The sequence below is a fragment of the Synchiropus splendidus genome, chromosome 8 (genome assembly GCF_027744825.2).
Source record: "Synchiropus splendidus isolate RoL2022-P1 chromosome 8, RoL_Sspl_1.0, whole genome shotgun sequence".
NCBI classification, from domain to species: domain Eukaryota; kingdom Metazoa; phylum Chordata; class Actinopteri; order Syngnathiformes; family Callionymidae; genus Synchiropus; species Synchiropus splendidus.
The window spans coordinates 18076399-18104342 of NC_071341.1; the positions used below are offsets into that span (position 1 = coordinate 18076399).

General features: G+C 43.1%; 1 protein-coding gene across 3 annotated transcripts in view; it reads right to left on the reverse strand.

Annotated features, from left to right (window-relative positions):
* Nucleotides 1–207: 207 nt before the first annotated feature.
* Nucleotides 208–27944, reverse strand: part of LOC128764099 (protein jagged-1b) — a 40611-nt gene continuing 12874 nt past the window's right edge. Inside the window, exons 3-15 of one of the 3 annotated variants that reach the window (XM_053873549.1) lie at nucleotides 17646–17703; nucleotides 14124–14372; nucleotides 13146–13206; nucleotides 12942–13072; nucleotides 11461–11580; nucleotides 11000–11113; nucleotides 8117–8233; nucleotides 5118–5231; nucleotides 4408–4454; nucleotides 3840–4016; nucleotides 2772–2922; nucleotides 2650–2699; nucleotides 208–2577 (exon numbers count right to left, since the gene is read on the reverse strand). In XM_053873549.1, coding sequence (XP_053729524.1) covers nucleotides 2248–2577; nucleotides 2650–2699; nucleotides 2772–2922; nucleotides 3840–4016; nucleotides 4408–4454; nucleotides 5118–5231; nucleotides 8117–8233; nucleotides 11000–11113; nucleotides 11461–11580; nucleotides 12942–13072; nucleotides 13146–13206; nucleotides 14124–14372; nucleotides 17646–17703 — 1719 coding nt within the window. In that variant the 3' untranslated portion in view covers nucleotides 208–2247. Of the gene's footprint in view, nucleotides 2700–2771; nucleotides 2923–3839; nucleotides 4017–4407; nucleotides 4455–5117; nucleotides 5232–8116; nucleotides 8234–10999; nucleotides 11114–11460; nucleotides 11581–12941; nucleotides 13073–13145; nucleotides 13207–14123; nucleotides 14373–17645; nucleotides 17704–27944 lie in introns of all 3 variants that reach the window. The other 2 variants (XM_053873548.1, XM_053873551.1) reach the window with 2 other exon arrangements.

Here is a 27944-nt window from a genome sequence, read left to right on the forward strand (position 1 = left end):
CTTGAAATCTAATTATTCGATGTGATTTTTAAAATGTACAAAAATTGCTGCACTTCACGATCAAATTAGGAAATAATAATTTACATCAATAGATTCAGAGATTACACGTCAGAAAAGACAACAGACAGGGTTTATTTTAGCTTTAATGTTGACACAAATAAACTGATTTAAGGAGACTTGTTGATGGGAAAATGCACAGTCATTTATTTGCGTATAGTAAATGAACTATAACACAGCTGTTAAATGCACTTTTATTACAATCAACATGTGCCGGTAGCTCCGAACCGACTGGAAACAAACCAAGCAAAAAGCAAAGTAGTAACAATAATCTCAGACAGAACACCAGTACAAAAGAAGCATCAATATATACAACATATTTATATACAAAAACAGCTATATTACACATAGGTATGAAAAAAAGTCATACAACTTTAAACAGCTCAAGTGATACACAACCAGTACAGGCAGCGGTGGGTAGTGGTGTTCACTCATCACGAGGCCTCAGGAGAGCACAGTCAGTTTGTTTGCTGCAACAGCGAAAATCTGTTTCTGGCCTTTAGTCTTTTTCTCACAAAATATACTAGACTCATACACACAAACACACAAACATACTCAGTGTTAAAGTCCAACTGAAATCATGTTGCGTAATTTCGCAAAAAGTGAGAGTGATTTGGAGAATAGCTTCTCAAAATTCCCTGACTCTGATGTTTAATTCATTTATTTATAATAAAAATAAAACATAAAAATAAAGCAAAAAAAAGAGACAATGAACTGAATCTGGTTTCACAGTCCAATAGAAAATTAATGCTAAGGTCTTAAATCTATTTAATTCATGGGTTTACAAAGTAGTTATTTCACCTCAAAATTTCAACCAGATTAAAATTCACAAATTGATTTCAGTTGTTCAACCGTACATTAAAATTCTCAATCAAACTACTGAAATGTAAATGGTTTTATTTCAAAATGAATGTGGCAAAAAAAGCAAAAATGGATTTATTTTGTATTAATGAAATCCAGATTTTTAAAATAAATATAAAGATATATTTATTTGTAATCTTATTCACATGTAGCAAACTTTAGAGCATTTATTCCAAAAAGAAAAAAAAAAGTTTACATTTTATCCAAAATGCTTTGAAATACTGTAATAACTAGAAAGTAGCCAAAATTCTAATATTGATTTTTGGACAGGTGTTATGCAGCGAAAGAACTGTGGCGAACATGAGGTGAACAACATGCAAACGGTGACCTCATCACATTCAAAACTGATGACATCAGACAGAGTAAAGGAAGCTGAGAAATGCAAAATGACAATTTAAAAGTCTCCACAGCGGCCAGATGAATCCAGTTTCACAGGTTCTAGACATTTTTTTCATTTTTCATTTTTTCTTAACCAAACACTCTGTATGGGCTGAGCTCTGTTACCCAACCACAGGAACCACAGACTCTGTTGGAGATGCTGCTGCACGTCAGCGAATAAATAATCCTAATTAAACAGCAGCTTTCTGAAACACAAGTCATAAAGTGTTTGATATGAAAATGTAATGGAGAAACAAACAGCACAGCATTAAAGATATGAAACACCACAGAATAAAAGTAGTTTGAAATCCTGTTAAAGGCAGTTGTCTTTGGATATTTATATATATTTCAGCAGAATGAAGGAAGGTTTGTTCAACGCTGTAATTTCTGCTTGTTTTAGAAAGAACTGTGAGTTTCAGTCAGTAAACCTGTGTCAGACAGTAAGAGCACTGACAGCAGGATTTGGTCACAGAGATGTTTTGCTCTTCATCACAGGAGTCTAAAGAAACAGTCTCATTGAAACCTTAGTCTTTGTGTTCTGCTTGTGCTGATGAATCATGTTAGCTTGCGTGCTCCATCATGCTAACAATGTTGACTTCTTTGACATGAAAACTAGAGACACTTAGGTTCACGATCCTGTCATGAAATGCCAATGTGAAAACACATTTCAATTTCAGTTGGACTTTACATGTGTCGACACACTGATCTCTCTCACTGACACGCACCTAGTGGTCTAGACCCAAATCCGAAGGCTCAATTCCCCCCAGGGAAAGCGACTCAGGCACTGCAGGGCAAAACTCGAGAGAGGTCCACGGTTCAACCTCAGGTGGCTGCTGCTGCTGCATGCAGTGGTGTTGACAGAGGCGAAGGTCTGACAGGTTCACTCAGCTGCCATAACAGCATGTCGTGATGCTGAAAACTGCATTCTTCAATAAAACATCTCTCATGGACTTAAGAGTTCAAAGGGCACACTTCAATGTCTTGGTTTTCCGTCTGGTTAAAGCGGTTCAGTTTTTCCCTCTCGCGGTTTGAAATGTCAAGTTTGGCGGCGTGAAGCGGCTTCAGCGCCGGCGAGGGATGCGAGGGGGCCGGAGACGGGGGGAGAGTCAGTTCAATCTCCTCGTAACAGCGGGGGGCAGGAGCAGGGGCGGGAGGCGGGGCGGGAGTAGCGGCCGGCGACTGCAGGGGGGCGGGGCGCTCCACGTTCCTGATGAGGTTGACAAACTCCCTCTGGTTGTTGATGCCCTCCTCCGGCGGCACAGCCTGCTGCTTTTTCCGCTTCTGATGGAGGTGGGTGAGAATGAAGGCACAGGCGGCGCAGCAGCAGACCATCACCAGAGCCACCACACCCACCAGCAACATGTAGACGCTGAAGCCCCCGTGAGCCTTGTCAGACACGCCGTCTGGGAAGAAATGAGAAATGAGAATCAGAGGGAGTTGCATTGGTGGATGGGACCATCTGAAGCTCCTCCCACCTGGACACTTGGAGCCAACGCACGGTTTCTTGAAGGTGATGCACTCGTTACCATGGTAACCATCAGGACACCCACATATGACCTGACCCTCGCTGATTCGACACGGCGCCCCCTGTTGGCAGGGGTTAGGGTTGCAGAGATCCAATGGGACCTAGTTAACGAAGGAAGAGGAACAAAGAAGCGCAATCGTGAGCACATTCAGTTTCAACCTAACGATAAATGAAATTTAGAAAGGAAACATTTAAAATTAGAGGAGCAGACTGCTAAAACTCTTTCTCAAAATAAAGTCAATGTGACGCTCCACTTGAAAATTGTCTCCCTCTGGTGGTCAGTAAGGGAACTCCAACTATTGGTGCCTAAAACCAATTGAAAAAACTTGAACTATAATAAATTGCATTGAATTCCAAGCGTAACATTAGATTTGTTCTAACAAGTCGGATGCAAGACACAATAATTACAAACGGAACCAAGGCGACAACAGATCTCTATAGTATCCAATAGCAATTTATGTACTTATACAAAGAAAAATGATTCTATTTTGATAACATTTAAAGGTTAAGGCTGCCAATGGAAACAGACAATGTGAACTTCACTAGGTTGAAGATCGTTTTATAATAAATGTAGAATGATGTGAAAAGAACAAGCACTGTTGTTGTACTTTATGAATTCAGTTCAATATAATCCTCCAGGATGATTAGCTAGTTCGTTCCAATCCTGCCAGCACTGTTAAAAAGGAAAATTGTTGTTTCAGTAAAATATTTACATGGTGATCTGGTGTCTATTGCATGCGTTCGTTCGGTTTGTTTTCTAAGATAATTTATAAAAGACAGTCTAAATCCAAATGATTCTTCTGTCAGTGGCATGAGAATAATGAATTCATGTGAACAATTATTGCAGAGGGTTATTTTTTAACTATGAAGTGAAAACTGGAAGAGAGATTTAATTCGAAAAATATATAACATAAACATTATATAACATAAACTTGACTTCAGCTGCGCAATATGCATCGACTTCACAAAACAGTTGCATTGTTAGATGTGAAAAGAACAAAGTTAAGAAATCACTGACCTCACAGAAGTTCCCAGAATATCCAATGGGACAGTTGCAGGTGAAGGTGTGCGCCTCTTCATCCACACATTCTCCTCCATGAAGACAGGGGGCGCTATTGCAAGGACTTGGGGCGATTTGGCAGTGTTTTCCCGAATAACCAGGTGGACACAAACATCTGGACCCTGACACTTCATCCTAGTGTCGACAATAAATCACATATTAATGAACTGTAAGTCTTTTTGGAAGGTCCAAAAGTGCATCGCAACAATTTCAGTGTTTTGATGGACTTCTAAGACATCAGTAAAAATCTATCCCTCACTATGACCTTTGGAGACTGTGATATTCAATTACTATTAATGTCTATTATTAAGTTTTCAAAGTCACACTAGTCATGCTACAAATTCCATAATGCACTGCAACAGTATAAGGTCATACTGCAGTGATACTATTTCTGAATTTTCATGGTCATAGTTATCTTGCTTGGCGACACTCCAGATGTCACTTTAGGTGCCTCAAAAGAGTGACAATGAAATAAAAATGGAGTCGTGGAAACATGCAGCAGAGGAACAGACATCAGCATTCTTACCTCACACTGTCCTCCATTCAAACACAGACCTTGACAGCTGCTGTTCCCTGGAAATCCAGACGAGTCAGAATTATATGAACATGTCAGTTCTTTTGGATTCTAAATTGAAATGATCGCTCACAACACGACCGTAGCTCGAGCTGTCATGTTAACGCATCTTAAATTTCTCTTTTACACCATTAAACAGGATCATATCATGGCATCAAGGCAGTTTTCGATGGAGCAACATGATGCAAAAACGCTGCGGGCGACAGCAACAGCTTTCCTACCAGAATGACAGATTCATGCTGTGTGCGCTGCTTAAAACCAGGTCAACAACACTCCTGGGATCATGGGACGTGTTTCATGGATGCGTTTGTCACCTACACTTTTATCATATCACAAATTCTCAGCTGAGATGGAACAGAAAAGGAAAAATTGAACAAACTAAACCAGAAGACTTTTGCTCCTCTTCTTCCTAATACATCCTTCAGCGATAGGGATCACCATAACACTCCAACACAAGCATCATCTCTCATCCTTAAATCCAACAACTAGTTTCCCTCAGGACCAGTTGAGCTAAAAAAAATCACATGACTTGCAAGATAATTTGTAGCTAGTGATGCCAGATCGTGGGGGCAGCAGCCTCAACAAAGAGGCCCAGATCTCTTCGCTGATAAAGGCAAATAAAAAACATGCTACTGACGCGATTTTATTCTGGTGGCACTTACTGATATCACAACTTGGTCCGCTCCACCCAGGCAGGCAGTCACACAGGTAGCCTCCGATGAGGTTTCGGCAGGAGCGAGCGTGGACACAGATTCTCTGCTCACACTCGTTGGTGTCTAGAAAAACACAAGTGTGTCAGCGGCAACGCAATCATCAAAGGCAAATCTGCAAAAGTTATTGAACTTTAACTGAACTTGTGGGCCTATTAATTTCAGTTGATGGAAAGAGACCCCGCTGCGACACTGTAAAGTGGTTTCCCACAGTCTCCCAGCGTGAGAGCGCCGAAGCCCAGAGGCCTCGTGCTTCTGATAGTGGCAGAGGAGGATTAAAAGGAGTGAATATTGAGGGCACAGTTAATCAGGCGGAGGCTAGAAAAACATCGAGCAGTGGCTAATAAAGCAGCGAAGATGAGCGCGGTGACTCACTCGTATATTGTTGGAGGAACTTTAACTTTAAATAACGGCGGTTTCATCGAGTGCGGGTGTTGTTTATTATGACCCACCGGCCTGAGAACTGTGTGGGATGATGGAGTGACAAAGTGACATAGCACCTCACGGTGAAGGAGCAGGAGGTCTGTCAACCTGACATATGTGTCAGTTTTCACAGAAGCCTCAAGCGTTAGTGCGTGTGGGCTTGTTTATATTGCCTTGTGGGGACCGATTCTTGACAACACACTATCCTTGTGGGGACCTTGTGCAGGTCCAAACCTCAGTTTGAGGATGAAGACTGCAAAATAACTGTCATAATAAATAGATTTCAGTTAGGTTCAGTGTCCTGGTTGAGGTTAGCCATGTGTTTTGGATGGTTAGGAGAGGCTGGGGAAAGGGTCATGTCAATGAGAAACCTCACGAGGATAGCAACACAAACATGTGTGCATGCGTGTGTGTCTCACTGGAACTGTAAGGAAGGACTGACAGGCCTGACCAGCGAGACGTGACCCGGAGTCATCAATTTACAGATGCTTGATTTAAACACCTGTCATTGACCTCTCCGGAAAAATGAAATCTGTGTGCTTTAAAAAGAGAACTGACTGATGACAACGTTAATGGAGTGAAGCTATTTCGCTGAAATGGTTTCTGTCATGATCCGCTTTCACTTGGTAACTTCCTGTTTTCCCGGTTCTGTGTTTCCTGCTCTTTATCTGTTTCCCCGCAGCTTGATGGCAACGCAGCTGGAAGTCATTCCGCGAATCATCTTCTTGGATATCTACTCCCGGGTTCCAGCTTGCGATTGCCAGATGGTCCGTTTTCGAATCTCATGGTACGTTCTCCCTCGATTACTCCGCTTGCTTTGTCCCTGTTTATCTCCCTGTTCCGCTCCGCGTTCTCCTCCTCGTTCTCTCGCCATTCCTCTCTCTCTCTCTCTTCTCTGCGATAGCCTGTTTTGAGTGTTAGTTTACTCACTATTTTAGTTCTGCCAGTGTGGTTTGTGTTTGTGTTTTTAGCACTACCCAGCGTCCTTAGTTTTATTACAGCCTTGTGAGAGTTAGATCCGAGTGCGTTTTCTCAGTTGTCCCCGTTTTCAGAGTTGTATATCTTACACCTGCTTTCTGTTTCAGTTTTTTCCCTCTCATTTCGTGTTTGTCCTCCTCGCTCCGCTTTGGTGTCGTCGCCCTCAGTTCTCCTTAGTGTTTGTGTATAATTTATGTGTTATTTATATTGCTTGTCCGAGTCTTCTGTAAATTTGAAACCACTCACACTAGCTAGACGAACGTGACAGTTTCATCATAATTCATCTTAGAAACGCTCCACAAGAATTCATTAGGAATAAATGAAAAACTCATTTGTCAGGATTAGACTTTAAAAGGAAGGCAGTTCACCATAATCCTCTATTATCACAGCTGTTCAATAGAATCCAGCATATCCAGAATAACAGTGACAACGTTCACCAGCATAAATCTTCCAAATTTACATAGATAGCAAAGTGATTATGGGAATATTGTCTCTATTGAGAAGACGGACTGTTTATCACACAGCTGAAACACTGGAGACTGTTATGTTTCAATTGAAATTTCACAGTTGGCTCATCACAAATTGTTTTGGCCTTGAATTTGCAGTTGGCTTTCAGTCAGACATGTTGGCCAGCAAGACAGTGCTTCCTATTACAAGCAAGTTATTCACTGGTCCATTCAGAATTGAAAAAGAATGTGCGTCTACAATGACAGAAGAAAAAGTAGTACTCTGTATTTCAGTGAAAATAGATTGAATTATGAGCAATATATTGGTGGACATTACTTAACAGCAGGGGCAACATAATGCTGAAAGATGTGTTCAGAAAACACACGTTGTGAGGTGCAGTGAGTGAAAACTAAACCCAAAAATTTTTTTTTTAATGAGTGATCGCAGAATAAATTAAAAAACTGTAAAATTAATAACAGGAATTTACAAAGCTAAAGCTGAGCAAATGGTCAAATAACATGAAATAGAAGATACTTCTTAAATTGAGGATAAGAGGAGAAACAAATGTGAAATTTTGAAAGTGAAAATTATCATCAAAATTAGGAAATGGACGGGGAAAAATGGGGGAGTGATATTTTGTAATAACAAGGTGTGTTGCATAACCATGTATTTCTGAAACACTAAATGAAAATAATGAAGTAAAAATAAATATGATACAAATATTAATAAGTATTCACTACATGAAAATCATTTTAAATTGCAATAAAATGTGACATAAAGCAAATATTCCTTGATAATATTCCTGCTGTGACGATGCACAGGCTACTGTGTACTACTACTTCATAACAGTTCTTGCATGCTGTTGAGTGGATTTGGGAAATGAACTCACTTGGGGTGATAGACAACAGTCATAACTTAGAATAATCAAATCATATTTTTAGATGAGTGGGAGGAAACCAGAGTTCCCAGGGTCACTCCAAGAGTTGCATCTTAAGATATGAAGAAGGGTCACTTGTTTTTGAATTGAGATCTTCATAAGGATATTCTTCCCTGTAATATTATGTATCACGTGTGTGTGTGTGTGTGTGTGTGACAGCACTAACCCAGTTGGCACGTTCTGCCGCTCCACCCGGGTGGGCAGAGGCAGCGGAAGAGACCCCCGGCGACCTCCTGACAGGTCGCTCCCTTTCTACAGGGGCTTCGATCGCACTGCTTCACCGCTGAGAAGACACACAGAGAGAAAATACTGTACATGAGCTACTGGTCTGTGTAATGAGAACTGTTGCCATGTCAACATGTGATCTGAACAGAGCAGCGGAGGCATGCAGATGTTTCTTCAGCTTTAGGTTCTATCCTCATGACTGATGTTGCCGAGTCTGTGTCAACACAGATACACCCACTCATCTGCTCCTCAAACATCAGGGAAATCACTTTTCTTTGACATGGGACAAACAGGTGAAACTAATGAAGCGTGGAGGAAATGAGAAAAACAGTTAAAGTAGAACAATAAAAAAACATTCAAATCAATGTAATATGTGTCATGACTTTCTCTTGAAAGCATTTCCATTGCTGTGGTGAGCATGGCAGCCGTCCAGGTGGTTCATTTGAGCGGATTCCGATACTGATTCAAAAGGAATTTGGAGCAGATAAAGATGAGGAACAAAGGAGAAACCGAGGAAAAGTGCACTGTGAAGTGGTTAACCGAGTGTAACAGAGCGACACACAACATGTGGGTCGTAACTTTCCCATGCATGTCTCTGTGGTAACGGCTGCTTCTCTCACACAACCTTGCTTCATCCATGTAATCTTCAACCTTACCTCATCTTCACTCCTCTAGAATAACAGCCCGACCCGCACAGTGGCACGAGACAGAGGAGCCATAACAAACAAAGACTCCTTTCATTAATATTGTTTGTATAAATAAATCTGGTCGAAAAAAGGCAGGGCTTTGTTGTGGCTATGGCTGTGATTCCACACGAGTCATCTATGTGTTTATTCCCTGAGGAACCCCACTGAGATACCGCCTCTCAAACAACAAACAATAGCGAGGAACAAAAGCAAAAATAAACTGTTGCTACATCACACAGTTTGTCTTCCCCTCATCTTCATGTTTACTCTCCGACAAAATTCTGTGTTCACATGCCCGCGACCGACCTGCATCTTCAGAGCTGGAAGTACAGGATGTGGAACGCTTCTTGTTGACACTTGGTGTGAAATTATCCTCAAACCTAAATGATCCAAACTGACTCTCCAACATGAGTTGGTTCCCAGACAGACAGACTCTCGATCACACAAAGACTGTTGTTATGACGCAGTCAAAACACATGTGACCTTTACAGTGGGATCAGTCGGAGGTGTGAAAGTTCAGGCAAGTCAGCAGCTGTCAGACCTGGATTAAATACAAAACAGGGACTGATGGACAAACTATAATAACACAGGTATGACAATATAATATAATACCAAATGGCGGTAATAAGTGGAGGTGCAATGTCTTGCTTATCTCTTGTGCTGCTTCACCAGATCATTTTTAAAAGATGGGAACTCCGTCCACACCCCAAAATATATGCTATTATTGTATTTTTAAAATGCATTTATAATAATGAAAATATATGCATATAATGCATATAAAAATGTAAAATAATACATTAAACAAATGTGTTACATTTATTTATATGTACTTTAATTTAATTTTTTTTAAACCGACAATGGATACAGCAGATTATAATAATTACATTTCTGTATGGTGAATATTGTTTTTACACGGTTCCAATTTGGACAGAGCAGCTGTCATGGAAAAGGAAAAGCCATTATTACAGCCGCCACAAAGGTTATGTGTCGTCTGCATTTATCTGTCTGCCTGTCAGTGAGCTGAATAACCACAAAACAAATGAGCAGATTTCAGAGACATTTTCAGGAAGCCTCGATTATGGGACAAAGCACTGATGATTGCATTTTGGTGGGGCTCCAATTGACTATCTGGGTCCACAGATAAGTGGAAGATTCATCGCTTTGTGTGATCGTTGTGGCGCTTTCTTCTTTGTCAAGTCTACTGCCACCTGCAGTCACACTGAGCTCATTGCTATCAAAGATTTTTTAGCAGCTTAAAGGAGCTTAAAATCCCTAATACAAAGCTATGATCTTCTTTTTCTTTCGGCTTCTCCCTTCAGGATTCGCCACAGCGGATCATCTTCCTCCATCTCACCCTGTCCTTAAACCTACAAACCTCATGTCCTCCTCCACCACCTCCATCAATCTCCTCTTTGGCCTTCCTCTCCACCTTCTGCCTGGCAGTTCCAACCTCAACATCTTCCTCCCACTGTACTGGCTCTCTCTCCTCTGAACATGTCCAAACCATCTCCATCTAGCCTCTCTGACTCTGTCTCCTAAACACCTGACATGTACTGTCCCTCTGTTCTACTGCTTCCTGATCCTCTCCATCCTGCTCACTCCCAGAGAGAAGCTCAGCATCTTCATCTCTGCGACCCCCAGCTCTGCCTCCTGTCTTTTCCTCAGTGCCACTGTTTCCAAACCATACAACATTGCTGGTCTCACCACCGTTTTGGACACTTTCCCTTTCATCCTTGCCGACACCCTTTTGTCACACATCACACCTGACACTTTCCTCCAATTATTCCATTCTGCCTGCACTTATGAGCTAGTGGTTTATATATGGTCATATATGGTCAGCTATCTAAAGCTGTCTTTCTAATATGGATTTGATATGGAAATGTATCTTGAGTCCTGCGGATGTGCAGGAGAAACACAGCGACACACACACACATTGTATTGACTGCGACAATAACTCAATGATTAACACAAGATACTTGAATGAAACAAGCTTAAATCGACAACCAAAACAAGGGAGGCAAAAACAATGCCTGCGAGACTGGTGAGCTGGGAATTGGCTGGGACACAATACCTGCCAATCATCACCCTCCAGGGTGTGTGTGTGAGTGTGTGTGTGTGTGGGTGGTAAAAGCAGTCACCATCTGCACACGTGAGTCCGGTCCAGCCGTTGGTACAGATGCAGCTGAAGCCTGTCGGGTCTTCCACACATGTAGCTCCGTTCATACATGGAGACGACACACATGCATGTTCCACTGATGAGAGGACAGACAGGGAGGAGGCGTGAGGACGATGGAGAGCAAACACACACGCACTGACACAATGGCTGTGAATCACACTTCAGGCTGGGTGGCTGTGTGTGTGTGTTACGACAGCGAGCTGTCCACGGAGTGGGTTTGTAACAGCTCGTGAATCTGTTCAGGATGGTACAGCAGAAAGCAGCTGCTATCACATCTATCATAAATCTGCCGTAATACATTATTAAACAATACAATTGTGGAGACACTTTGTCTCTGCTTTATATCTGAGCTGATAGGGACTTTACCAAGCTCATGTCTCGAGAGAGAGAAGCAACTTGTCTGAACCGAGAGCGTTTCCTCACCAATGTCACAGTTGCGGCCCTTGAATCCTTCCTGACATTCACACTGGTACTCGTTTGGTTCCGTGTTGGTGCAGGTTCCGCCGTTCATGCAGGGCTGGTGGGTTCCACAGTAGTTCAGATCTGGAGACAGATCCACAGCACAAAATCGATGCCATTGATTGACTTAAACAGACAGATCATAGATGCTGTTTAGCTTTGAAGCTTTCCTCTTCAAAGTCAAAGGAACACAAAGTGATCCCCAGCTGCAACCAGGTGATGTCACTGTGCTGACAGTGGAGGTCAGGAGCTGCAGGGCATTTATCCCTGGACACTTGGCTGATTAATACTCCTCTACTGACCCGCTGTGAGTCTTTGTTTTAGCCAGCGTTTCAGCGGGTGTTTCCAAAAACAGATTTAGCCACCACCTTGCTGCAGGTGCCCACCCCTCATCCAGGGCTATCGGCTTTCCTCCGCACAATGCCCCCTCCCCCGGGGCGCTGGGACAGAGGTGGGAACCAGCCGGGATAATGCGGGAGGGAACAGGTAACAGAGAGGAGGGCGGCACCAGAACAGTACAGACTCTCTCAGGCCTGAAATACAACATCAATATCCTCCTATCGAATGCAACATGTTGGACTTATTAGAGAGTTATATTAAGGTAACAGTCTTGTAGTCAATAATAAAGAGTCATTGAATTCTGGTCAATTATTGTGATGGCAGACGCATTTAGTGTGACAATGTAAATAAAAGCGCAGAGTCAGCGCATCCCTCCGTCAAGAAGATGATTTAACCTTGAAAAAAAAGCTCCTCATCAAATGGATAAAACAGCATTCATGACTCAAGAACTGTGTTTAACTCAATCCATAAACTCTGCTCTGTGACCCGAACCCAGACCCAAGTGCCGGTCCTGCATCTGGTTCCCCAAAAAATATGTTGTTGAATGAATAGTAACACAGTTGGTCACCAAAGCTGTGTGAGAAACTTAGTGAACTTTAGTGAATGAATTGTACAATGTCTGTAATGAAGTCAGACACACGGCATTGTTTTTACCAGGAAGTGAACTCAGCATGAAGGTCCACTTCATACGGAGCTGGACTCGTTTCGCACTTGATGCAGAAGAAGACCAATGTGAAGATGAGGAAACTTCTTAACCAAATGAGTTGATGCGCTCTCACTTGAACAGTTCACGTTCCAATAATGGTTCTTCACGCTTTCCTTCAACTCCCCAGCTCCAGACCTGGATCACATCATCCTGGTCCAACATCTGCAGCTCACTTCCTCTCATATAATTCTGGCTCAGTTCAGGCGCCTTGAGAAAACTGCTGCTGCAAGTAAACTTGAATAACCGGACAAAAGCCGCTAATTCGCATCAAGATCAACACCAGAGTGTCATTATATAGAGGTAATAACCAGATGTCAGGATCAATTCCCAAACCTTCAACTCCCCCACCATGTGTGTCGACACCAAACAACGACATAAATGATACCAACACAAATCTGACCTTTATCACACAGAAGTCCTCCCCAGTTGACGTCACACACACACTGCCAGGGCTCAGTGCAGGTACCATACACACACCCGGGGAAGGTCACACACTGGTCACACAGCGACCCCGTCCAGCCGTAATGACACCTGAGAGGGAGGTTGACACAAGCCGGATGTTTATACATCAGTCATGATGATGTTCCTGATGTGAGTTACTCACTTGCATTCTCCAGGAACAGTGCAGGAGCCGTGGATCTGGTGGCAGCCCTGCCTGCAGACCGCTGTGAACAAACACTGGGACATGAACATCTCACAAGAGGGTCAATGTTATGGTGGAAGCCTCTGCAAACATTTGGCTTCAGCAGGTCTCATTGGAATGCTTAAAAAAAGTGCGATAAATTTGGAGTCACCGTTGTCACCCCCAACTTCATCAGTCACCTCTAGGGGGTAAATGCGAGACCTTGACTCTATCTCTGACTTCCTGCTACTGTTGAAACCAATCAGCAACCTGCTGTGGAGGAAGTGGGACTAAGTGAGTCAGGGGTGCGGTGGGCTCGGCTGCAGGATGTCCTAAAACTGGCCGCGCGTCCTTCAGAGCCTCCACTCCGGTTTCCTCCCTATTACCACCTCGACATGATGGCAGTGTTCCGAGGTCAGTGAGGGATCACATCCGGCTGATGAGTCAGAATCATCCACAAGTGTCTGTTCGCACTAGCAGCAGCACATTAGAGTCACTCCGCTTGGAGATGGGAATAAAACTGACTTGTTTCTGATGTCCCTCTGTTCACTAATGGGTGGAAAGCACCACATTATTTTAGCATGAGGCATCTATCTATCTATCTATCTGTCTGTCTGTCTGTCTGTCTGTCTGTCTGTCTATCTGTCTGTCTGTCTGTCTGTCTGTCCGTCCGTCCGTCCGTCCGTCCGTCCGTCCGTCCGTCTATCTATCTATCTATCTATCTATCTACCAATCTATCTATCTATCTATCTGTCTGTCTTTCTGTCTGTCTGTCTGTCCGTCCGTCTCTCTGTCTGTCCGTCTATCTATCTATCTATCTATCTATCTATCCATCATCCATCCGTCTATCTAGAGTAGAGTTAGTCACCCACACATTCATTGAAGTATCAAGCAGAAAGAAAACTCCCCAACTTTTGATCAAACTTAAGTTAAGAAATGATCTGAAACAATGGCTCTCACCTTCTTTGCACTCCGGACCGGCCCATCCCTCCATGCAGACCTTGGATCCGCTCAGATCGCAGCTGAAGTGACCGAAGAAGTCGTCCCTCGCTCGGCAGAACTTGTTGCACAATGGGCCGTAGTAGTTGAAGTCACAGCGAAAGCGAAGTCGGTACTCCAGATTGAACGCGGACCCATGGTACCGGTGAGTCTGCCACTGTTCTCCTGGGTTCAACATGGACGAGAGCAGGACCTGATCGATCAGCTGATCTGAGGAGGCAAGAACGAAAGGAAATTATTGGTTATACAGAATATATATATATATATATATATATATATATATATATATATATATATATATATATATATATATATATATGTATATATGGACTGTGGATTCTTGGACAGAGTGCAGGAGCCATAAAACAAGTGGAAATACTTGCAGTGTGTGAATACAGTAGGAGACAAAAGACAACTCTGACACGGCCCGAGTGAGGTGAGGGGGCAGCGGGAACACTAGAGAGGGCGAGCGGCTGCTGCCCCTGACCCCTGGAGGGGATTTCCCAGAGACGCTGTCATCCCCAACACAGTTCTAATCCACTCTGACAGGCCACCGGCTCGCACAAAGCACTCAGGGTATGTGTGTGCCAGTATGTGTGTGTTTAAGAGATGGTTGGCGATAAGGACAAAGATTGTTTCTGTATGTGTGAGCGTGCGTGTGTGTGTGTGTGTGTGTGTGACAAGCAAACAGAGCCAAAGAGGAAGGGAGGCAGCTATTAGCGCACATACATAACAGACCGCCTGATGGAGAGATGAGATCACTGTGGTTTGACACAAAGGAATGAAAACAGGGGCACATTAGTGTCTGTGTGAGTTAAAAGTGAGCACAGCAGACGGGAGAATGGGGACGGAGCTTCCTATTCCACCTGTATTTAAATCAAAAGTAGTTTTTCCCTCCAAACAGCCATCGTACGACAGCAGCGGCGACTGTTGATGCAGTTTGAATCAGGCGGGTCAAAGGAGTGGATTTCATCATCACTCTTTCTCTGGCACATAGAAAGAAGAGAGGAGTACAGAAACATCATTGTGGTCTCTCACAGTTGGTTTTCCCTCCAATGTGATTTGACAGCAAGTGAGAGAAAGGCTGAGAGGCAATAGTAAGAAATGATGAAAACAATAGCAAGCTGGTGATTTCAAACCTGTGGCTGTGAAACTGATGGCTCATCGCCACAGGAGAAACTATCGACACGAGTTTCAGAATCCATTACCATGTGCTCCACTGTCTCCAGGCTTGACTCCATCTTATTTGATGAATGTGAACAATTCCAGAGTGTTTTTGGTCAGCAGTGCTAGTAAGACCTGTTTGAGGAGGCTGCGCTTTCCTGGCTAAACTTATCTAATACAGTGTAAGTGTTATATAAAATAGAAGTAGAAAATTCACACATACTACGACCCCCATAAGTCACTGCAACAGTTGGGATTCTGTGACTTAAAGGCGGAATTCAAATGAGTATCCTATAATTCAAGTTTTGTTTTTAAACTCATTCATTCAATGATTATTTTTTTGTTACAAATAATACCTGGCTTCCATGAAAACACATGAAAAATCCTGCTAAAAAATGAACTCTCCATGCTCCCAACTAGCTGAGCCTGCTGCTCCGCCGCAGAAATGCGAATGACCATAGCACACAGCTCATTTTCTGAACTCAAAAGAGAAATATGTTTGTGAGGGGTTTATGTTCTGAAGCGCCGCCTGTGTTTTCATGTCTTTGCCTAATTAATCTTCATTATTTCTATAATTAAAATACTCTGAATGCTTCCTGCCATTTGTAAATGCCTGCGCAGACATGAACGGAACAAAGTCTAATAAACAGCTCCCTGCAGTCGAACTGCACGTCTTCATTTACACCATGAGTTGGATCAGCTTCACGCCGCCTTGCTGTGACATGATAAAATAACACGGTGAGAAATATAGATGAGCTATATTTGCATAATCAGCTATCATTTTAACTGAAGGAAAATGTATAATTATCTTGTCTTCCTCTGTGCTTAACAACAAGATGGCAATCTTGACAGCTCCAACTACGCATGATGATGATCTTTTGTCATGTTTCCTGCGCTTCTCACACTTCTGCTGGTTTCTTGTAAAACAAGCACCAGGGACTTATTTCTGGTCAGCATGAACTCTATAGTGTGACAAATGGTGCCAGAAGTGGGATTGCACCTAGCATCACCCATAAATGACAAATGGAGGAGGCAATAATTCAATATCCATTAAAGAAATAATTTAGTTTGATCCTCAGATAAAACATTTTTTTTTCACTAGAATAAGAAAGAAACTCAGCGACACACTTTTGGGTTTCGACCCACCGGTTGAGAATTGTTACTACAGAATAACGGCTGCATATGCAGGTGTTTTCACCCAAAACAAAAAGGACTGAAGGCCAAGCCAGACAGACATTCACCTCCCTCAAATGGTGTTGGAAGAAGGATGGTCACATGATGCTACCATGTAGAGCCCTTGTGTGGGTATTGCATTTGAAAGACTTTGTAAGGAAACATATTTTTTAAGTGGTAACCAGAGTTAGTGCTGAATATCACAGGTTTTTATTCATTTAGACACACAATATTTGCTCAGGGAATATAACTTAGTTGGTCATTTGTGATTCCTTAGTTTGTGATGCGTTGTTTTTCAGGTTAGGACCATTGTCTAGGGTGAACATTGGTAGCAGTTTTCTGCCAGCTGAGCTACTGTGTGATCCAAACATAACTGTTCTGCTGTAATCCATAATCCACCACTGTTTCTGGCAAGCGATTTGTAGTGAAAAATCTGAGCATGTAACTGTAGCAGCAGGTGAATAGGGAAGGAACAAACTCCTCAGTTTGATTCCGCTTATTCACTCCATAAACGATCCCCGGACACCATCCACCTTGACTGAAGTGTAATTGCAATGTCACCTCCAGCACATGAAACGATTCAAGCAAAGGAAGCTATTTCTCCATTAAGTGTTTCATCACTTCTTCCAGGTTCTGACTTTATCCTCTATGATCAGAACCAGAGTAACAGCAGCGTTGGGATTTAGACGTAAGACGGAGCTCAAGAAGAAACATGAAGCAAATACGACGGAAACAAGGAGCCGGAGGACGGAGAGACGGAGAGACTTGCCAGCCTTTTGTTAGCGCTGGTTCTGGACAGAGAAGAGAGAAGATGGTGGGGTAGAAGACCAGATTTTTGGAATGGCAGGAATGAGGAAGACATGGCAACGTCTGCCTCCAAGTGCACAAGTGTGTGTGTGTTGTGCAGCTTAGATGCTCTCGCACAGGAATTTGGTTGATTATGAGCAAAAACAACGAGGAGACAAAGCAGGAAATTAAAGGTCGAAGATAAAAGACCTCTAACCTCCTGTGATCACAGACGTGGAGATGTTTGCACATTTCCTGTACACACACACACACCCACACACAGCTAAACATTGGTGTGTCGCAGAATCATCCACACGTTGGTCATGTTTAAAAGTAAATAAAACGTTTATGAATCTCTACCTGATTCTGAAGTCTCATTGTCGTAGTCCAGAGCCATCAACACCAGCGAGAAGGACTTCTGCACACAAAATGAAAGGCATATTAATGATCATAAATGCGATGATTTCAATATTATATTATCGTATAATATCAAGGCTCGGTTATCAGGAGGGGAAAATATGCAGATATTATCCATAACACTATAATGTTTCTTGTTAGACACAACTATACTACTGAATGTGAAAATGATAATGCAGATGATGATGACAATAACAATGGTTTTGCTTTGGTATTTCAAGTATCCACCTGCCAGAATAATAAAGACAACGACAGCATGAGAATAAAACATTTCGAAATCCTGAGATGCTGTCCATCTGCCTGCTTTGTGACATCGCTACTTATCGGACACAGGAGAAGGTTGTTGCATTGACATGACAATACATACATTAAAATTCATAGCGAAGCTTAAGTCAGCTCTTATAAGCTGGGGAATAACCAGCACTTCTTCAAATGGTGACTTTCAGCTATCACAGATGACATGTTTCTTTTCTCTGCAGCTGTATTTCCCCAACCTATAGGACGATGAATAATTCAACACTCCGCCCGACAACTATCACTACCATTCATTCATCCCTTGCTTTTGTGGTCAAACCCACCGTCGCCTGCCATGCAAATCTCTCTGTAGTCACATCTTAGGCGCGGGAGCCTGAGGGAGTGAGTAGGAGGAGAGTGGCTGAGGATGGAGGAATGGATGACAGGAGAGATAAATTGAGAGATCGACCCTGGCTGAGAGTATCGGGACTGAAACACAGTAAGTGTGGACAACCACAGGGGAGAAGATAAAAGGTTGCTGTGAAGGTGCAAAATCTCCGGGGGGGGGGGCGAAAATTACTCTTGTAGAAAGCCCTGAGTCAGGAGTCTGCACTTAGGCATCTATATGCTGAGGAGAGCAGACGACAGCGATTTGAAAAAAAGGAGTCATACAGAGTGATAAGCGAAGTTCGAAGTGCATTATGTTCTGTTGCACCATCAGAAATGTTGAGTCTGACAGTCTGACTAGTTGTCAGGCCAGTTCTGTAGCTCAAGTGAGGGAGTACGGGAGTTGGAGATTGGTCGGCGAATCAGCGTAGCAGGGGCGATATTGCAGTCTACTTTACCGCACTGTTGAGTGGAAGAGGGAGCTGAGTCAAAAGGCAAAGCTCAAAAGCTAATGGAGAAATAACTTCCTTTGAGCGAGATCCCGAATACAAGCGCCTGAAAAGAGTTTTCTCCGACGGGTAGCGGGCGTCACCCTTAGAGATCAGGTGAGGAGTTCTGTCACCCAGGAGAGACTCAGACTAGAGCCACTTCTTCTCCGGGTTGAGGACAGCTGGGAGGAGACCAAGGGGTCGACCCAGGACCAGGTGGAGGAAGTCTCTGGATCCCCCAGTCGGAGCTGGTGGATGTTGTCTGGGAGAGGGACGTTTGGCGTGACCTTCTGAAGCTGCTGCCCCTGTGACCCGGCAACGGAATAGCGCTTGAGGATGGATGGACTACCGTAACTTGACACACCACTGCAGCAAAGTTCACTTTGAAGGTTGCCCGGATCCAAAAAGACTTCAATTTAGCTGCCCAGGAGAAAGGAAGTTAACAATGAAAGGCGGCAGCTGGAAGTCCACTGAGGGAAATCGGCAGGTGCCGTTCTCATGATGGCATGTGCTGCCGCTGATGTCAGCGCTGCTCCAGACGCTCCACCGAATATTTGATCGCCACGAAATTGCAAGTGCGAAGGAGAAACAAGTGAGACGTGAAAAGGTGCTTATCTTCCACTAACTGTGTGTAAAAGCCTTGGAAGTGCAGCCTTGGATTTCAGCAAGCCAGAGTGTCTTGGATCTACAGGTGGACCACTTAAAACAGACATATCTGGAGACCAAAAACATCCAACCTGCAAGCCTCTGGTAGAAAAAGGATGACCCACGGCAGCTACAGATAGGAGATGATGAAACAAGGACGAAACAAATGGAAGACGTGACTGGAGAGAATTGAGAAATAAAATGAAACAGGCGGACGGAAAGATGAAAACACACGTGTCTGCGCACACACCAGACCCAGCGCTGATAATGATGTTCCAGGCCTCACAGTCGGTTCATTACGGTCGGTAGATACCAGGACGCCCACACACAGAGCTGCTGGAGTTATTACAACTGAAAGTAAAAGGAAGCTGAGACGCCGATATTTTAGGATGAATGAGATTCTGCAGCTCACTGTGTTCCACATACATCACAACATGTGATGTATATCATGAGGAGACACATCAGCAGCTGTTCTGCTCCACTGAAATGTTTTGTTTTCCACAGTTTAAATCCACAGTGTTGTAAATCAGACCTATAGATTATGGAGTGTTTATGGACTCACACTTGACCAAACTAACTCAACCATGAATTTAAGTTGCCAAGTACAGTTTGGTTCTCCTTCGCTTCAAGATCTTGATACTGTCGACTGAAGAAGAAGAGACGAACATTATTTCACTGCATTCTCTGTTGGCTTGTGCCTCTGTAAACACACCCAGATAACCTTAGATGTCTTCAGAACAGGCTGATCGTATCATCATCGTGTCTCAGACGTGCCAGTCTGATACCATTAAGCTCATTAACACATTCACAAACGCATCCTTCCACCGCTCACACTCGCAGCCAGGTAGCCACTCATGCCACTGCTAATCCAGGAAACAGAGGAAGGGTGTTTAAGATCAAGCCCTGGTCTAATTTAGACACTTGTTTGGAGGACTGTTGGGGTCGCACTTTCCATGGTAACCCAGTAATAATAAACAAAATCAGCTGATAAGAAAAGGTTAGTCTTCCTGACAACACTTCCAAAACAGTCGCATGGTTACACAGAGAACTGTGTTTCGTTCTCGCGGTTCACGCCGCGCACCAGCCAGAATTACGCACTGACCTCATAGGTCACTTTAAAAAAGAAAACACACACGAGGAGGAAAAGACGGGCGGAAAATCAAACGGTAAACAGCGGTCTGATAGCATCGCGTGACATTTTCACCTCAGACCTCAGGTTATTCTGAGTGGGATGACGTGACTGATCATTCAACATTCACTTCCCGTTCATAAGTCTGACTAAATATTAAAAATGTTTCTGTTCAGAAATACAGTGTACCAATGCACTCATTGGTCTGAATTTTGAATGGACCTTAGGGGGGTGGGAGGGATGGTTAGTGGCTTGTTTTTGTTTGTTTTGGGGGTTTTTTTCTGCCCTGTTATTTGGCAGAATTCATCTCATGGTCTTTCAATTTTGTATTCTGCAGAAAAAACAGTAAAATATGGTTAAAAAATACATTGTACAATTCTAATCAAAATTAAAATCCAAAATACAATGACTAAAATTAGACTTTTAATTGTTAGTTGTTTATACAAGTTGTAGTCCGGAGACAACCCTGGGTTCAGGGAGATGTATGCTGCCCTCCCACGCTTGTGAGGTTTTAAACCCAGCACTCCATTTGCCTCCCACAGACCCAGAACATCATTTTAACACTTGTAGGTGTGAGTGGTTACATGCAGTGCGACGGACTGGAGAGCATTCCGGAGTGATTGCTCTTGCTACCCCGGAGTGGCGGTGATGAGCAGGAAATGGACGGACTGGCATCAAAGCAAAGGATTTTTAAAAATCAAATCCGTAACTTCTATTTAATTTCATGCTTTTTTTATTCAATAATTGAGTTGTGGTTACATGTATGAAAACATTTCATTGTTCACGATTCAGACGCCTGAGATTTCCCCTCCGCGAAAAACAAACGGAACCCTCAGGCCGTCTGGACGTCTGGTTGGGTCCCTTCACCTGCAGCTTTGCTCATGTCTATTCCGACTAATCCTCGAGATTAAGGGTCAAAAAACGCAGACGTTTGTCATGGCAGGGCAGATGTTATTAAACCACTTGCTCATCTGCCCCACCTGCTTTTCAAGTGCCCCTTCCCCTCCGCCGTGCCAGCCCTCCCTCCATCCATCTCTCCGTCAGACATGGGCAGAGTAGGATATCCCGACAAAGCCGGGCTGTAAAAACACAGCTCTACGACAGGAAGAACTCCCGGCCCTGAGAGAGGAATTTCCCCTCACACACATACACACTAACGCACACATTCTTACACGCAACACACATTCTACACTTGAAAAATGCGCATCTCATTAAAATACTTTTGCAACTCACTCATCTGTTTCATTGTTATTGGGAATCTGGAGCCATCCTGAGCCTATGTGATGTCATGGATTGTGCTTTATAGATGTTCATACGATGCATTTATCAATGTTTGGTCGAGCACACACAAACTCACACGTTAAATAACTTGTGGAAACGGACAAGACGACGCTGTCTGTTACTAGAAGATGTGCATGTGTGTAAAAATTTGTCTTGACTTCATTTAAAGATCTGCTTTAGAAACATATTCGGCTAAAAAGCAAAGCACTTTATGCAGCATGAGGTTCGGTAAATTGCCTCCTATGTGGTGTATCACGTTGGACCGCTGACAACAATCATTGCAAATGATCAGAATGAGCGAAAAGAATTAGGAACCAAGGAGAAAACCCCACCACAGTAAAGTGACCGCTGTAAAGCTGTCGCTTCACTAAAGCACCGTTGGTTCTAATTGTGTACGTGACAGACTCAATTAATTCAACACTTCAAACACTCTGTTATGATTCATATTGAGCTGTATTTTGCTCTGGACACCAGGAGGCCAGAGTAATTACAGACGCACACATGTGCAAACACATTGACATGGTTGTCATGGCAGCAAGTGTCTGGCGCCCGATTGGACGGCGGTAACTCACCTGCAATTTGAACTAGTGGCGAACATTAGCTCATTGTCATTCCTGCCGCGCGCATTATGTTTATATCAATTTGAAAGTGAGTTTTCAGCCCTTGAGGTTTGTCTGGAGCTGGAGATTCTTCTGGACATGATGATGCTGTTATCGATTGACTCCATGTGAAGAAACGAAAATAAAAAAAATCAATGCCCATGGATCAAAAAGGGAAGAGGGACGACTTGAGAGTGGCTAACCTAATTCTTAAAAGTCACTGAAGATGGTCTTTAAAGGTTCCCATCTGAAGGAAACCAGTGGATAAGGAATGGGTCTCCCAGTGTGCCGCTGCCCACCCCACCCTGCCTCCATGACCCTTCTCTAATCATCACTGCTCTGCGCCTGCATTAACTGTCTGTTTTTCTTTCATTCCTGGCATAATTAGGGCGATACCGCTTCTCATTTGCCATTATCCCACTTCACCTTCCAACCTGCGCTCAGTGGTTTGGATCCTTTACATCACTGCTTCTCTACATTTTTAATCAATGATACTTCGGTTATTCACGTGAAAAATGTGTGGTCGGTTGAGAAAAGAAATATAACATTCAGGAATTCATTTATAAAAGAATTTGGCAGGAACTGGATGAGTCATCCGCGGAGAAAGAGTTGAGAATGGTAACTAAGGGCAGCCACTAGAAACTGTGGTTAGCGGCTGTCTACTCTCGCTACTCCATCATGGCCAACCATGGTTGCTGCCGACTCATAACTCAGGCTATCACCTCTTCAACAAGGAGACTGAAGGGATTTCACCAATACAATAAAGGAAGTTAGCCTGAGGTTCAAAACACAGTAGCAGCTTCTGTTTCCTCATCCACCTCACACGCCATTTTTTTATTTGGTCTTAATAATAATAATAATGCACCCTGAACAGGTTGCCAGTCCATCACAGGCCACACACACCATTCACGCACACACCTAGGGGCAATTTTAGAGTGTCCACTGTGAGCACGTCTATGGGCTGTGGGAGGAAACCGGAGAAAACCCAAGCGCACACATGCAAACTCCATACTGAATGGTGGTCCAGGCATCAAAGTGCTCACCACTAGGCCGCCGTGAGGACCACTACTACTACTAATAATAATAATAACAATAATAATAATAATAATAATAATAACAATAATAATAAACTTGTACTCCTTTGCAATGTGTTAATATAATATAAAATATATCTTAAGTTACAGGCGTGTTTCTGATAACTTATTAGGTCCAGATTTAAATGGCTGAATCACTGTTCCAAAGTTAAGGCTTAAAGTCCACTTGAGGAGACGAGTCTGATCTGAAACTTTTTCTAAACCCTGTTTTTACACAGACATTTAGGGTAGATATACTAGAGTTGATGTTGATGCAAATTACACTGACAAATTGTGTCAACTTCAAATTTAAATCAACTTCATTTCATTGGGAACATTTTTCAGTGCATTTATTCCTGGTTTAACATATTGATGTCAAAATGATGCCGTTTAACAGGACAGGAAATTTCGGTTGAAAAAAGTTATTAAAAAAAACCACTAATATAAACTACATTATTTCGGAGAGTCCCACTGCTAACATACACACTACATACCAAAAAACAAGACTGAATGAACAAGCCATTAACAACATTACCTTTATAAAGAAGTGATGGATATGGTGCTAGTTGTTGATTATTTTGGATCCATATGTATAAATTTGCTTTTAGATTGACTCTTTCAGTCAAGCTCATGCCATATCTGGATGACTTGAGTCATGCCCCTGATACTTTTTGTGAACTAGTTCTCAATCCCTGCCATGAGAGCCTCTGCAGGAAAGCGACGCCCCTGAAAGATGCAGGGACTGTGAGAAAACAAAGCACCTCACCTGCAGGTGGAGAATGAAACTTTGCCAAGTGAATGTTTTTCACCTCACAACTCCACTGCCTCCTGAAGAGACAACTCTTTACTTAAATCTGAGCCTTATTTTGCCCCTGCTACTGTAACAGCAAATGTTCCTGGAGAGGGTCTGACCCCCCCTCTGTCCCCACGCCCAGCCTCCGCCTCCTCTCTCCGTCTGACGGTTACATTCCTGGAGGGTTAATTGGCTTCAACTGTGCAACGACTTCAAACGTGGTGGAACAACAGAGGCCTCCTGACATGACGTGGCCCCCGTCCTCCATGTCGCCCTGGATCATCCCCATTCCGTCCTCCCAGTTCAACCTCCCGCAGCTCCTCGTCCCCTCAGCAATGTGAGTCGTTACGAGGCACCGCTCCCCGTAAACATCTTCAGCAAAAACACCTGAGCCTCCCGATGACATCATCCACTGACACCCACCCCCCCCCACACACACACAATTACATGTCTAATCTGGCCCACACTTCCTGCCACTCTCCACTGCGTAGTTTACGCCAACTTTAGCCTTTTGCTCATTAATCTAAACTTTCACAACAAGCGCCCCCCATCCCCTCCACCCTCCCTCCCATCCCTCTGTCTAAAGCCAGACGCCTCCTCTCTCCAGACCCCTGCTTTCCAAGTTCCACAGGAAATTACCTCGTCTAGTCATTTCATTATCTGAACATCTTAAAGATTACCTCTAATCATGTTTAACTTATTAAATCTGGACTACTAGTTAAATAAAGTGGAAATACTTTGGATTTTTCCGGCCAATTTGATCCCACCAACACGCAACGACAGAAACGTAACATAAAGCAGGTGGACAAATATCACAAAAATGTAAAATAAAATGCCTGACTTGAGACTAGAAGAAGTCATTTCAAGCGTCAACATAAAAGATGAGATCATAAAAGAGGTCACTGGAGAATAAAGCACAATAAAAAAATAGTGGCCAGAACAACTGGGCAACTCCAGCTCCTCTTCTTATGGACTACATACTTACAGAGAGAGCTGGAGCTGCTTGTTGTAATGTCAGAACACCGTCATTTAAAGTCATTTAAAATGAAGAGGTGAACAGTGTCTGTGCCTCTGTAGCTCCTCTGATATGATTGGTATTTGACAACACTTATGGAGAATCATGTCACACAAGATGTTAAAGTACCCAATCCTGGTTAAAGGCTTTTAAATGAGTCTTGAAAAAAGCAGGACACCATTGCTTCCTTTTATATGCAGACTCTTTGTTTAGATGATACAATTTTTTGTCTTCTAAAGATCAATGAATGAACCATTGATTCACTTGTGAGGCGTTGTTTTTGTGTCATAACCCTGAGCAGTTTGAGAGTTGAAGAACGCAAGAAGCACAAAAGAGATTTCTGTACGCCCCAAAACGTTTTGGCTCGCTGGAGTTAAGGTTCTAATCAAAATGTCAAATCTCAAAGTGACATTTATTGAGCACAAAAGTGCTCATTTTATTTCAACTTTATTTAATTTGATTCAACTTTACAATTATGATTTTCAAAATATGCCGTCTTTAAATCCTTTGTTTTAGCAGTTATTAAAGCGGAACGCCGGAATCTGTTGTTTTCCTTCCCACTTCACTTAAATTTCAGACCACATGCGCAGCTCCATCTATTTAAAGAAATAACGACTCACTAAGGAGTCATTTTATGATACAAGTGCCCATTGTGCCCATTATCAACACCATAAATCGACATGCAGAGAATAGACAGTTCTATGTCATTTTGAAAATAAATCTACACTTTTGAGTCATTTTTATAAAGGAATGGCTATATATTTGATCACACACTGGTAACATTTATTTACTGAAACCCTTGCAGCAGCCCATCCCTAACAATTTGATTTATTTACTCTTTTAGGTAATGTGATCGGGTCTGTCAAGCTTAAACCCTGCCACCCCATAACACATAATGTTGGAATTAATTTTAGCTATGATAAAAGGAGAAGAAAAACTTTAAACTGAATGCTATACTTGCTAGCATAGCGAGTCAGTACAAGTGCTAGTTGGTCTTCCAAGGAGTGGTTCTGCATTGATATTTGGTATTTCAGACTCACTTTTCTGTCTATTTCATTGTCATAAACAAAATGTAAGGAGATTAAATGTCTTCCACGTAAATAAATAACAAACAATGCACGCGCACAATACGCCCAAACAATCCTGCCACAATTCCTCACTCCTCTTTCTCGATATGAAGCAGACACTTCTGGAATGCTGGTGGTTTGAGTGGAAGTGTCCTTGTTTGGTGAAATCTGCCGATGAATTCTGTGACATTCGCCATCTGGTTAACAATATATCTGGCTGTGATGATTGAAATTCCGTAGCTGTTTTTGGCCGGGTTGTTTCTTGAAGTGACGGGCGACTCATGTGTTAGCTGCAACTTGAAGCAGACAGGCAGTCGCAGAACTGTGTTCGCAGAATTGGAACTACGTGATTCATGGCTGCGACTGTAAACTCCAAATGTTTGTGGTCACTTGTGTGGAACATCTGGCATCTGAAAAAAAAGGCTGGATTTATGGCTCCTGCTCAGTGGAGTCCGGGGGGACGAGACGAGGCGGAGCATTACCTCGGGGCAGCGGTGCTAACAAAGGGCTCACAATAGTAGCTTGTGTGGGAGGGAGATGATTGTCGGACGACAGATCGATAGCGGTGACATGGAAAATAGCTATCGCCTATGTTTCTCTGTCAATGGAATTCACTGACAAAAACTGTTATTTAGCCAATCACGCCGGGTTTTCCCGCCAAACAAAGAGTCTCCAATCTCAATCCAATTTGCACACAAATGAAATCATTAAAACACGTGTCCCCTGAGATGTTTGCCCCCCAGTTATTAACTTATCTCAAAAAACACAAGCCTCAAATCCAGAGGGGATTAACCCTCTCCGCGTCCTTGTGTGTGAGTTGTTGGTGAAAATCTGATCTTTGTGTGTGTGTGTGTGTGTGTGTGTCAGAGTATCGGCGCACACGGAGGTATGTGAAGCAGCGTAGGAGAGTCAATTAAGGGACAAAAGAGAGGAGCGCACAAACGACAGAGTGAAAGAGAGACTCAGGAGAGAAAGAAAGCTTCAACTATGCGCCCCTCTTCCTCCTTCCCTCCACTGACTTCGCCTGATCAGCTCCCACACACCAGGAATGCAACTATATGTGCGTGTAGCTTCAGATGTCATATCAAGTCACTGCAGCTCTGTTTCATTAGCAACGCACCAATATTCCCATGACACCGCCGGTTTAGATAAAGCTAGTCAGTTATGAACATAAAATGGTGGACAACATCCAGTCGGAGGTTTTGTCACAGTAGCTGTGGTTATTCACTCCCTCAAGCCCCATAAAGAAGGCCTCACAAAATCTTACTCAGTCAGTTATTCTGGTCACTCGCTGTTGGTTTTTGCCGCCTCAGCGCTCGCCTTCTGTTGGACGTGGTTACTTGTAACTCCAGCAAACACTTATAAAAACTATATTTTTTCTGTTTTGCTGCTGCTGCAGTCCAGAGAGAGTTGGGCTCTTCGCAGCAAATGCATCTTTAATCTATTACTCTGGAAATCTCTCTAGCTGTTGTACTTCAGGGGCAGCTAAAATGTGTTAAAAAAAAACAATGAAAAAGCAGCCTAGGGTCAC